The sequence below is a fragment of the Peromyscus maniculatus genome, chromosome 10 (genome assembly GCF_049852395.1).
Source record: "Peromyscus maniculatus bairdii isolate BWxNUB_F1_BW_parent chromosome 10, HU_Pman_BW_mat_3.1, whole genome shotgun sequence".
Lineage (NCBI taxonomy): Eukaryota > Metazoa > Chordata > Mammalia > Rodentia > Cricetidae > Peromyscus > Peromyscus maniculatus.
Window position 1 is genome coordinate 86,936,921 of NC_134861.1, and position 13,241 is coordinate 86,950,161.

The 13,241-nt window shown below is 43.5% G+C and overlaps 1 protein-coding gene across 6 annotated transcripts in view; it reads left to right on the forward strand.

The window, feature by feature from the left end:
• Positions 1 to 13,241, forward strand: part of Uso1 (USO1 vesicle transport factor) — a 65,804-nt gene that overhangs the window by 31,718 nt on the left and 20,845 nt on the right. For 4 of the 6 annotated variants that reach the window (XM_006993503.4, XM_006993502.4, XM_042257633.2 and 1 more), the window contains 5 exons: positions 2,294 to 2,472; positions 5,659 to 5,799; positions 9,732 to 9,820; positions 10,626 to 10,780; positions 11,677 to 11,888. In XM_006993503.4, coding sequence (XP_006993565.1) covers positions 2,294 to 2,472; positions 5,659 to 5,799; positions 9,732 to 9,820; positions 10,626 to 10,780; positions 11,677 to 11,888 — 776 coding nt within the window. Of the gene's footprint in view, positions 1 to 2,293; positions 2,473 to 5,658; positions 5,800 to 9,731; positions 9,821 to 10,625; positions 10,781 to 11,676; positions 11,889 to 11,920; positions 12,053 to 13,241 lie in introns of those variants that run through there. The other 2 variants (XM_076546620.1, XM_076546619.1) reach the window with 2 other exon arrangements.

A 13,241-nucleotide genomic window follows, 5' to 3' on the forward strand; every position in this document is an offset into this window, starting at 1 on the left:
TTAGCATGACAAATTCTTGGACTTTGTTTTCCTATGATCTTAATATGCCCATGTGCCCTACACATCTCAATTCACCCCAGTAAATGGATGGGGTCTTTCCTACTCCCAGGAGCACATCTGTGCCTCATGGGTGGAGTTGCAAAGAGAGTGTTAGTTGTTCACCTGTCCTCCTGGGTGCAGAGGGCCCTTCCAGCCTTGAAATTGAGTCAACGGCTGCTTGAAAATGAAGTCTCTCTGGGCAAGGCACAGCACTGTTCTTTACAGTTGGGAGGAACTTAAGGCAGGAACAAGCTGGATCTCAAACATTTCTAAACAATCGATATCTTTCTCATTAGCTCAAGCTGCCCTTCAATTTGTGGTAATTTTGCCTTGGCCTCCAGGTGCTGGGATTATAGCTGTGTGTCCTGAACATAGGTTAGAATATATATCTCTAAAAAGGGAGAAAGTAATCTGGTTGAAGACTTGAAGTCTCAGGGAAGCCTTAAAACAGAAAAATTGAACATTCTGGAGCCAGATTTTCTTTCCTTTGAGTTTAAATATTTGAATTGAGCCGGGCACGGTGATGGGCGCAAATAACCATTGTACACAGCATGCAGCAGACCCTTAGATGCAGTAGGAAAAGCATGATCCTTAAAAGGAAAAACTGATGAATGGGACTTTTTTAAAATTGAAAAGTTGTAAGCCGGTCGCAGTGGCGCACGCCTTTAATCCCAGCACTCGGGAGGCAGAGGCAGACCAGTCTCAGTGAGTTCAAGGCCAGCCTGGTCTACAGAGTGAGTTCCAGGAAAGGCTCCAAAGCTACACAGAGAAACCCTGTCTCAAAAAAAAAAGAAAGAAAAAAACTTGGAAGCAACCAGGATATCCTTGAGTAGGTGAAGGGATAAATGGCTAATGGGTTCATAAAATTGGATCTTACTCAGCAGTAAAAGGAGTTGTCAAGCCACAGAAAGGTGTCAGGGAACCTTAAGTCCGTGCTGATGAGTGATTCCAGTTTAACCGCTTTCTGGGAGGGAGTGTAGAGGCAGTTGTCTGGGATTTGGATAAGGGAAAGGGGATAAACAGGGTAGTTTTAGTGATGAGACCTTTCTGCTTGGTACTGTAAAGGTAAATTCTCAGGCTGTACCTTTGTCAGAACTCAGTTTTGCAGTGTGAAGAGGGAACTGTGATGGTCAGCAGTACGTGCCGGTGTTTGACCCCCCCTTGTAGAGGTGCACCACACCAACGCATGATGATAACGGGGGACTGAGGGGCGGGGAGCAGGTGGAAGCTGCTCATTGTCCTGTTCCTCTAACTACAAGCCTACTCCAAGCAGCTGTTTAGACTTTCTCACATGACCGTATTCAGTGTGGTGTGTGCCAGCACGTGTGGGAATCAGACAGCTTGCAGGAGGTGTCTCTCCTTCTACCCTACGGGTCCTGGAGATGGAACTCGGGTCATCGGGTTTGTCAGCAAGGGCATTTACCCCACTGAACATACAGTTAGTAGGACCAAAGGTGTGTGTGTGTGTGTGTGTGTGTGTGTGTGTGTGTGTGTGTGTGTGTGTGTGTGTGTGTGTGTGTGTGTACTAGGGGGCCTAGAGCAGTGAGCGCCTTGAACACTGTACTGCACAGAGGATGCAGGAACCCTTGGTTGTTCTCGCACTTGGTAGAGGTCAGTGGGAAGGTTTTCATTGAGATAATAACAGAAGCTCTAGTGTAGGTGAAACCGCACAGGACAGTGATACTTGTAAGCAAAGAAGTAGGAGGAGGATGAACCAGTGGAGAACAGGAACCATGGAAAATAGCCTGAGGAGTGGCCAGATTGAGAAACCCGGAGGGGGAGGGATTTTGAAGAAGAGGCAGGGACAAGTGTCACATGGGTAAGGTGTGATGGAGTCAGTTAATCAATGTTTAATAGTGTGCTATTTCGTATGTAGCTGAAGTCTTTGCTTCTTGTCTCTGCCAGGAATGCAGTGGTACATTTGACACTGACAAACTCCTATGTTGGTGAATTATAATGTAGTGGAAGGAAGAAGCTTCTAGAAGGCTGTGTGTGTCAGTCTAACTGAGTCCGTCTTGCTCATCAGTACTGAGAACTTGGTATTTAAGCTTGTGTGGGAATAGGAAAGATGGCTTTCTATAGAAGTCCCTGTGGGCTGAGAAGGAGCGCAGAGACAGAGGCAGGCGGAAGGCAGGGGTCAGAACAGGCTGCCTGCTGTGCCGTACTGACCAGGGAGATGCCCACTTCAGAACACTGGGTTGAGTTCTTTTGGATGTCACCAGCCTTAATGCCGCCATTTTACCTTTTTCCCCAGGTATAGTAGTAGAAGATTGTTTGATTTTGCTTCAAAACTTGTTAAAGAACAACAATTCCAATCAAAACTTCTTTAAAGAAGGCTCATATATTCAGCGTATGAAACCTTGGTTTGAAGTTGGAGATGAAAATTCTGGTTGGTCAGCACAGAAAGTGACCAATCTACACTTAATGCTGCAGGTATGTGGTCCTTGGCCATCACTGTGGGAGAATTCTGTCAGGGATCCTTTCAGGGAAAAGGAAGTTGCTTCCCTTGGCTAAATCCAGGATTCTCAGCTGGTTTTAGGGGAGATGTAAATTTTTTAAGGATTTTAAAAAATAATACACTCATTGTATATAGTAATGTGCTATATAAGAGCTTTTCTTTAATTTTGTTGAGTAGTGTACTGTGCTTGATTGAGCATGTTATTATGTCTTGGGTGTGGAGGTCAGAGGACAGTCTTTTTCTTCCATGTGAGTCCCGGGTCGGGTCATTGTATTTACTCAGGTCTCAGGAGCCTTTCCTGCTGACATCCATAAAGACATTTGCATAGAAGTATGTATTACATACTGGTCACATGCTTGCCCTGTGCTCCCTCCCCTCTCCCTCTGACCCTCTCCCCGTCAGTATTTCCCTCAGTTCTATAGACAGTGTTTATGTAAAGATCTAAAACCCACAAATGACAAGAAATGTATGACATTTGTCTTTTCTGTGACTGGCCTGTTATTTTTTAAGGTTTATTTTATTTTCATTTATATCTGTGTGTCTGAGTGAATTATGCCACTTATGTATGGGTACCCACGAAGGCCAGAATAGAGTGTTGGAGACCTGGAACTGGAGTTACTGGGAATTGTGAGTCACCACAGATTCAGGGTCTGAGAACCAAACTTGTGTCCTCTGCAAGAGCAGTGAGAGCTCTTAACCACTGAACTGCCTCTTGCTCCCATAACTTCATACTCCTGGTTGAAAACACTCAGTTTTGTCTATATCCCAAACTGTTACTCGCTCCCCTGTTGTTGGACACTCATGTTGCTTTGCTGACTTGGCTGTGGTGGACGGTGCTGCTGCAGTGAACAGTGATGTGCAAATGTCTCTGCCACGTCGGTCCACTCGGGGTCCTTGGGTCATGGAGCCGTGTAGCGGTGTTAGGACTTAGAGAGCCATGTAAAGAACTTTTTGAGGGGCTGGAGAGATGGCTCAGTGGTTGAAAACAGTCACTGCTCTTCCAGAGGACCCAGACTTGGTTCCAGCATTTATGTTAGGAAGCAGACATTTGCTTGTAACTCCAGATTCAAGGGATCTGATGCCCTCTTCTGGCCTCTTCACACACATGGCCTATTCATTCTTAGAGCCTCACCTCTCCACATAATAAAAATTTTAAAACAGGGTTTGGGGAGTTAGCTTAGAGGTAGAGTACTTACTTGCCTAGCAAACACAAGGCACTGGGTTGGGCTCTCAGCACAAATAAAAAAAATTAAAAAAATAAATAAATAAATGAATAAAGTTAGCTCTCAATGAAGAACATTTCATTTTAGCATCCTCTCTATCTGACTTTCAGTCATATTCTTCCCAATTTACATAACACCAAAAAAAGAAAATTTAAGATTTATTTATTTGCTTACTTACTTACTTTTTCAAGACAAGGTTTCTCTGTGTAGCATCTCTGGCTATCCTGGAACTCACTTTGTAGAGCAGGCTGGTCTTGAACTCACTGAGATCCACCTGCCTTTGCCTCCTCAAAGGCATGCATCACTATGCCCCACCTTAGAATTATTTTGAAGAAAGGTCAATTTAAAAATTAAATTACTAGCCAGGTGTGGTGGCACTCGCCTTTAATCCCACCACTGGGAAGGCAGAGGCAGGTGGATCTCTGTGAGGTCAAGGCCAGCTTGCTCTACAGAGTGAGTTCCAGGACAGCCTGGGCTACACAGAGAAACCCTGTCTTGAAAAACAAAACAAAACAAAAAGTGGATAAACTTGCCTTGCATCCCTCACTGAAATGTCCCTTTCACGTGCTAGTGGAGACCATGGACTCCAAGGCAAAGGAACTGAGATTCATTCATCATGATACTGTCTCCATCTCAGAGAGGGAGTAGTTGAGTCCATGCTTTGCAGCCACAGTTGGTCTTTTTAGAGCACCTGCAGCCTCTCTGCCTCTCCAGTTTCATGTAGGTTTGCTTATCTGAAGGAGCATCATTGTTTTCCCATTAGAATAGCTATGCCCTGATGAAACTGATTCATTATGTTCACTGCTGCAGTTATAATCCCTCTGCCTAAGCCTTTGGAAACCCAAACTAACCAACCTGGTGGGAGGAGGTGAGCTTTTCCTCTGAGGAGCTGGCCCCCTCACTCTCTCTCTGTTAGGGTCTCACTCTGTGGCCCTGGCCTGACTGAGATTTCAGGTCTGTCACCACAGCTAGCGAAACATCACTTTCAAACCTGTTGTTTTGGTTTGGTTTGGTTTTATTGTCTCTCTGGCCCTCTCCCAAAAGTCCTCTTTCTCAGGGAGACAGAATGTGTGGAAGTCCTGTCTGTAGTAATGTTACTGTTTTAGTTGGTTACTCCGGCATATCTACTGTAAAGTCATGGGTGACATTCTGTCTGGCACTCTTGTTAACCGAGCTTTGTCATAAATACTATGTTAGGTATACACAATTTTTGCATATAAAATAGACATGACTAGCTTGTGAAAATGTAAGCCTTTGTTTGGTTAATTTGAAGATGTAATTGGGCCTAAATAGTGGTTTGTTTCTGAAACTTCGTGTTTAGGTTCAGAGTAATAATGGAATTGGAGAGATTTAATTAATTAGCTAATTGATTAATGAGACCAGCCCCACCTAGTGCATGAGTCTTCTGTCAGGCCTCTCAGCGTCTTTCTCCAGTGTTAGGGGAATTCATTGTAACTTAAGCCGCTCTGTTTTCAGACCCACTCTGTCATTAGATAGTTCCCACTCTCTGATAGAAGCCTGCCATCCTGTACCTCAACTCAGTTTTGATAGAATAAGTCTTATTTTGTAAATACTGTGTTTGTTACTTGAGTGCAGAAATGACTGAGGCAGATGCTATTCTTTGAGAGTTCAGGTCACCTGAGAGGGAGAACATTCAGCGAATAGCAAAGTCTATTGTGCACTAACACTGTTGCTGTAGAAGAAAGGGACCATGCTCAGCTGTGGTGAGCACCTAAGGGATGCTCCATACAGAGATTTTGTTCGCATGGGTCAGCTTTGTCTCAGCCCTACAGGTGATTTTGAGACAGGGCTCGTCTTGTCCAAGCGGGCTGGTCTTGACTCCTGGTCCTCCTGCCACCACCTCCCAGGCGCTGGCCTGCAGGTGTGCTCCACCGTGCCTGCTGCAGACCTTCAGAAGACACGTTTTCCCTTTCACAGCTTGTCCGGGTACTGGTGTCGCCCACCAACCCTCCTGGTGCCACCAGCAGCTGCCAGAAGGCCATGTTCCAGTGTGGGCTCCTGCAGCAGCTTTGCACCATCCTCATGGCTACGGGCATCCCTGCTGACATCCTGACCGAGGTAAGTGAGGGCAGACAGCCAGTCCGTGGAACTGGGAATCCTGGGAAATCCGACGGTAACTGAAGGCAAATAGTAATAACGAACCGTTTTTATGGGAGCTTCCTCACTTACTGCGTGAGAACGGCATATTCTTTTCTTCAAGTCCATAGTGTACATGTTAAGCTTAGCTGATTGTCGTAGAGTTTCTATTGCTATGAAGAGACCATGACCATAGCAGCTCTTTTTGTTGTTGTTGTTTTTGGGTTTTGTTTTTCTGTTTGTTTGTTTGTTTGTTTGTTTGTTTATCAAGACAGGGTTTCTTTGTGTAGCCCTGGCTGTCCTGGAACTCACTCTGTAGCCCAGGCTGGCCTCGAACTCACAGAGATCTGCCTGCCTCTGCCTCCCAAGTGCTGGGATTAAAGGCATAGCTACCACTGCCTGGCCACATAGCAATTCTTATAAAGGAAGACATTTAATTGGGGCTGGCTTACAGTTTTAGAGGCTTAGTCCGTTATCATCATGGTGAGACATGGTGGCGTCCTGGCAGACATGGTACATGCTGGAGAAGGAACCGAGAGTTCTACATCTTGACCCTCAGGCAGCAGAAGCAACTGTCACTGAGCATGGCTTCAGCAGATATGAGACCTCAGAGCCCGCCTCCACAGTGACACACTTCCTCCAACAAGGTCACACCTCCTAATAGTGCTACGCCCTATAGGCCAGACATGCTAACACATGAGTCTGTGGGGCCATACCTATTCAAACCACCACACTGATCATCTGGAAATGTTTTTCATTAATTTTATTGAACATATTTAAGAGAAATACATAAACACTTTTTGAAATGATATTATAATTACATCATTTCCCCTTTTCCTTTCCTCCCTCCAAACATTGCTTCTCTAAAGTGACATCTTTCAGGTGCTCAGTGACTTTTCAGTAAGTAACCCTCAGTGGCCTGGGCAGCTTCATCAGTGTTCTTAAAAGTGAACACAGAGATTTAAACCTCTTTGCATGGTTTTGTGGCATTTTCTGGATCAAAAGTGAGTAGCAAACCATCCTCAGGTCATTTCAGACCACTTATAAGAGGAGCTTATAGTTTTAATATTAAGAACAAAAATATTAGCCAGGGGTTGGTGGTGCATGCTTTTAATCCTAGCACTCGGGAGGCAGAGACAGGTAGATCTCTGTGAGTTTGAGGCCAACCTGGTCTACAGAGCAAGTTGCAGGACAGCCAGGACTACACAGAGAAAACTCTGTCTCAAAAACCAAAAAAAAAAAAAAAAAAAAAAAAAATTATTTAGTCTTCTTCAACATGCTGTGTAGCCTGAGTTTTCTCGGTCCTGTCCGACCCACAGTTGGACGAATCTCTACCCACATCCCACAGCCGCTTGGTTCCAAATAAACACACAAAGCCTTATATTATTTTCAAACTATATTGCCTAATGGCTCAGGCGTCTCACTAGCTATCTCTTACATCTTAAATGAACCCATTTCTATAAATCTATGTTTTGCTCCATATTCCGTGGCTTTACCGGTCTGTGGGCATCTTGCTTCTCCTTTGACGGCCACTGGCCTCTGTCCCGCCTCTGCCTTTCCTTTTCCTGTCTGTCTGCTTGTATTTCCTTCTGCCTCTAAGCTGCCTTGCCATAGGCCAATACAGCTTTATTAACCAATCAGAGCATCACATATTCACAGCATACAAAAAGATGTCCCACAGCAAGGCTGACTCAAAGAATAGTAAAAATTTTTACCTTGATTTATGGCATTTTGTTTGTTTGTTTCTTATCTATAAGAATAAAGAAGTTAGCTCCCAGAAATATAGATAGTTTGTTTAAATTGTTTTTTTGGTGCTGACAAGATGGCTCAGTACAGATGCTTACTGCCAAACCTGTTGAGATGCATTGGATCCCAGGGACCCACGTGGTGGAAGGAGAGAACCGATTCCCACAAGTTGTCCTATGACCTCCATCGTGGCACATGCACACATGCATAACAAATAAATAAATGTCATAAAACTTTAAATTATATTTTGTTGGTTAATATATGCACATTAAAAGTACAAATAATAACAAAAGTTTTAGAACAAAACTAGCCATGTTTGGTCTCATTTCTCTCTGCTTTAAGTCAGGTCTTGTCCCTGCTCCACCCCCAGTCACACAGCTCTCTTACTTTGCTTCTTCCTGTCATGCCAAGATTATTTTATGGCATGTGTGTTTAAATTAGATTTATGTAGAGATATAACATTTGTGAGACAAGATATCACTCTTGCCCAGGCTGGCCTTGAATTCCAGATTAGTGCTCCTGCCTCAACTTCCCGAGTGCTGAGGTCACAGGCACCAGCCACTGCACTGTGCTGCAGCCTGTGCATTAATGTGTACATTAGCACTGTTCCTGCTAAGCCAAGCAGAGCTCTGCATCTGTTGGAAGAGGGTATGTTGTGTGTCTAACTCTCACATGAGCTATGACTGCATTCTTTTTCATTTTACAGCTCGGTGTAACTGTACACCCTGTGTTCTCCTCAGCACATCCTCCCGACTCCAGTCCTGGCAGCTCCATCCTGCTCTATCCGAGCTGTAATTGAGCTGCTCAGCTCTGCTCCTGGGACTCCATTCTGCCATTCTCCTGGGGTTTCCCTTCTTTCTGCTTTGATTTGAATTCCTTCTTTTTCTGGATCCTGTATCTTTTCCCCTTACTTCTGGATTCTTTATCTCATTTTACTAAGTTTCCTAAAAGAAAGTTATTAACAAAATAAGTTTCTTTTGTTGTTCTTTTATGTGTGAAAATATTATTCCCTCCTTCAGCTTTACTATTTGGCTAGGTAACTCGGGTATGAAATAACTGTCACTCAGGACATCATTCCGTTGTTATTGTTAAGAAATCTGTGGCCACTTTGAATTCTAATTCTTTTTTTATAATGAAACTTGCTTTTTCATTTTTGGATCTTCTCTTTACTTCTGGTTTTCTGAAAACTATTGATGCTAACTATGGATCTCATCCCCATCCTAGCAGTGAAGACCATTTCAGCTATGGGTACACTCTCTTCAACTAGGAGGATGGCTGCTCTTCCTTGATAACATCTTTTCTGTTCTCCTTCTGGAACTCTGTTAACAAATTTGTACATCTCTGAACCTATGAATATCTTTAAAAGTAATTTTTATTTGATAATAATGACATCTTTATCATGTACAACATTCTCCTTTGAAATATAGTTTCTCTATTATCTTTTCTTGAAAGTTGTTTTCAACTTAATCCTTTTTTTTTTTTTTTTTTTTTTGGTTTTTTGAGACAGGGTCTCTCTGTGTAGCTTTGCGCCTTTCCTGGAACTTACTTGGTAGCCCAGGCTGGCCCCGAACTCACAGAGATCCGCCTGCCTCTGCCTCCCGAGTGCTGGGATTAAAGGCGTGCGCCACCACCGCCCGGCTTCAACTTAATCCTTAAATTGAATGGTCATTATGTTGTATTTTAAATGTGTCCATTGATTTTTATCCTAAAGCATTCTTCTGATTTGTGTGTTGGGGTGGGGGGTTAAGTCTCACCTCTTACAGTACATTATTCTTTTAGTTTCCATGAGATTTCTAACTGCATGTAGTCAAATCTCTTGTTTGGTTTTGGTTATGAGACTGGGTCTCGTAGAGCCCAGGTGGCCTCAGACATGCTATGAAAATGAGGCTGGCCTTAAATGTGTTCTTCCTGCCTCTCGTTCCCCAGTGCTGAGATTACAGGTGTCTGCCACCATGTCCAGTGATGGTTGGTTTTAATGTGAGGCCTGGCTAAAGCATCCTGAAAGGATCTCCAGAGAGTATTTCAACATGATAATGCTCTAACTGATCTTTTCATGTCTAAATTTGGATATTTAAAAACAAAAAATAAGATGAAACATTATCTTGGAAAACGGATTTTCCCTCTTAACTTACTTTCCATAGTGTTCTTTTGTTTTCCTTTCTTGACAGACCATAAATACTGTATCTGAAGTTATTCGAGGCTGCCAAGTCAACCAAGACTACTTTGCTTCTGTGAATGCACCTTCAAATCCCCCAAGGTAAGAATCAGGAAATGCTAGGTTCCTGTGAGGAAATAAGTGCTTAGGTTTGGGTGTTAGTGGATCTCATATACCCATCTTATTTTCTTAAAGATCAGTGTGTTTCTTGTGGAATGGTCCAATAGTATAAGGATGTTGGTAATTAATACTGTATGCTTCTGTATAAGGATATTGGTAATTAAGACAGTATGTTTCTGTATCAGGATATTGGTAATTAACACTATATGTTTCTGTATCAGAATTCTGGTAATTAACACTACATGCTTCTGTATAAGGATATTGGTAATTAAGACTGTGCTTCTATATAAGGATATTGGTATAATTACCAATTACACCGTGCTTCTGTATCAGAATATTGGTAATTAACACTGTATGCTTCTGTATCAGGATATTGATAATTAACACTCTATGCTTCTGTATAAGGATATTGGTAATTAACACTACATGCTTCTGTATGAGGATATTGGTAATTAACACTGTGTGCTTCTGTATGAGGATATTGGTAATTAACACTGTGTGCTTCTGTATCAGGATATTGGTAATTAACACTGTGTACTTCTATATCAGGATATTGGTAATTAACACCGTGTGCTTCTGGTACTTAATACTTGGCTCAGTGGCCAGCCTTTCGGTTGACACACAAATCATACTACTTTCTTAGCCACAGCTCCCTTCTTTATGAAATGAAGATGGAGGAAATACTTGTTGCTAGAGTCCTGGTTATGGTATTTTGGCAACAAAATGACTGGTAATTTGTTTATGTATTTGGGTTGTAATGTTCCATTTCTTTCTTTTCTTTGCACAGACCAGCAATTGTTGTACTTCTCATGTCCATGGTGAACGAAAGGCAGCCATTTGTGTTACGCTGCGCTGTTCTCTACTGTTTCCAGTGCTTTCTTTATAAAAACCAGAAAGGACAAGGAGAGATCGTGGCAACCCTTCTGCCTTCCACTATCGATGGCAAGTAACCTTGTTCTAACTGACATGTAGACAGTCAAAGTTGGTTTTGTCAAGCTCGTCTTCGAGTCTTTGCTTACGTTTTAGCTTCAGGTACTGTGTCCCTCTGAAGAAAGAAAGCCTAGGGTGGGGTGGAGGAGAGCTGAGTCCGACGGCATCTGAGTCTGCATCGCAGGACTTCTACTTGTCTCTCTCTGTGGTTACGGTGTGGGGGATGATGTCATTAGAGACACTGTGACGATCACACGATCACACGTGCAGTTACACAGGCGAGCCCCGCCCCCAGATCCCAGGCTGTAATAACCTCCAGAGAATTAGCACTGTGAAGATACATCCTACCCTTAGTCACACTCAACGAGTCGATCTGTTGTTCTGTGATAGAGTACGGCCATTACTTATGAATTTTCCAGTGTTCAGTTTACTTGAGATGTGTTCAAATGGCTATTTTCCTAACTTTAAGAGCAATTTGACACAAGTAATTGGAAACTTTAGTGAGTTCATTTTAACTACATAAACATGGGAGGTTGACAAAAATTGAAGTTTGTTTAATTGTATTTTGCCGAAATTATTTTCATAAAGGATATTATCATAAAGATATATTTTCTGTAAATGAAAATAAGATGCTGGGGGTAGTGAAATAATGTGCCAATTGTTTTAGAAATGTTGTTTTCCATGAAGATAGTTTTCTATGCTGTTACCGTGAGTCTGATGCCTACAGTGTTCTGATGTGTCTACCTTTTAGGAGATGCCTTTCTGTCTCCTGTCCCTTAGTGTTTGAAAGTCTTAGATAGTCCGTCATGGTGTTTATACTGCTCTTGTGGAGAAAACCGTTCTTTCGACCCTTGTGAGTATGGGGTTATTCCACATGGCCAGTGTCTAACATTTCTGTCTGTTGGCAGCCACAGGTAACTCAGTCTCAGCTGGCCAGCTGCTCTGTGGAGGTCTGTTTTCTACGGATTCTCTTTCAAACTGGTGTGCCGCCGTGGCCCTCGCCCATGCTCTGCAGGGGAACGCTACCCAGAAGGAGCAGCTGCTCAGAGTTCAGCTGGCCACGAGCATCGGCAACCCTCCAGTGTCCCTGCTACAGCAGTGCACCAACATCCTTTCCCAGGTGAGGCCCGGGCAGCCGAGTGCTGAGCATCGGCAACCCTCCAGTGTCCCTGCTACAGCAGTGCACCAACATCCTTTCCCAGGTGAGGCCCGGGCAGCCGAGTGCTGAGCATCGGCAACCCTCCAGTGTCCCTGCTGCAGCAGTGCACCAACATCCTTTCCCAGGTGAGGGCCCCGGGCAGCCGAGTGCTGAGCTCAGGTTGTCCTGTCAGTGGCCCAGGGCAGGGAGAGAAGAAGAGAAGGTGGAGAGGGAGCACTAACTACTCTTAAAGGAATAGTTCTGCCACATAGTTAGTTATAAGGACTTTATTGTGACAAAAATACAAGTTCTTGGCACAGGTATATTTTGAGTTTTACATTCTTAAATTATCTGGGGTCCTTCCCGTCATTTTTCTCTCCTTAGTAAGTGAATTCGGATCAGTTGAGGAGAGAAGGTAAAATAAATAGTTATGTGCCTCCCTCTTTTCTCCTGAAGCAGTTGGTCATCCCCCCCCCCAAAAAAAAGTAACAGTCCATTACACATACAGTGTGTACAGTGTGTACGTCCAGTGTCTGAGTTCCCACACACCCAGCAAGATGGAGACGAATATAGCTAGACGTGTGTGTTCCTTCGGCTGTCTCTCTCATGACAACAGGTGAAACATGCTGGCCAAGGCGCTTGGGCGCGTCTCTTACTACGTGACTTGCCCGCATGCACCTAGCCTTGCTTCCGAGCAGTTAAAGCCATGCTCTAGCATACTTTACAGCCCGAGTCCTGAAGGAAACTTCAGTTATGGAGCAGCCATCGTTCTGTCCACCTGCTCTCTAGTGGAGGGAGGGTGCTGCCCACAGTGCTGGGTGTGGCCTCCTGTGTGACTTCACCAGTACTGCGCTTGGTCTGTGGGGACCTTTTGTTGTCACTGTTACTGTCAGTCATGCTTACTAAACACCTGCTGCCATTGAGCTGACCCCAGTTCAGGCCTTTTGGGAGCATTTTTACTAAAGAAATAATACCATTATTCATAGAAATTATAGGTGAAATCTTTAAAAATAACTATAATGGGAAGAGAGTTGAATGCCATTTAAATTGGTCTATTTCCATTGCCAACTTATCACTTGTCTCTTAGTAATTTAAAAAAAAAACCTACAATTTTCGAATCATTACTTAATACCCGATGCTCTCTCTCCTGGCACTGTTGAAAACAACTGTTTTCAAGCCAGTTGTGAAAATTCTCTGCCCACATTGCCACAGACGCATCTTAGCTTTGTAAATGTAACGATTGTGTAACTCGAAGGCCTAAGGTGGTGGTGTCTAACCCCCATAAATAATCACAACGCTATAAAATTAACCTTATGTGCCATCTTTATATAGAAG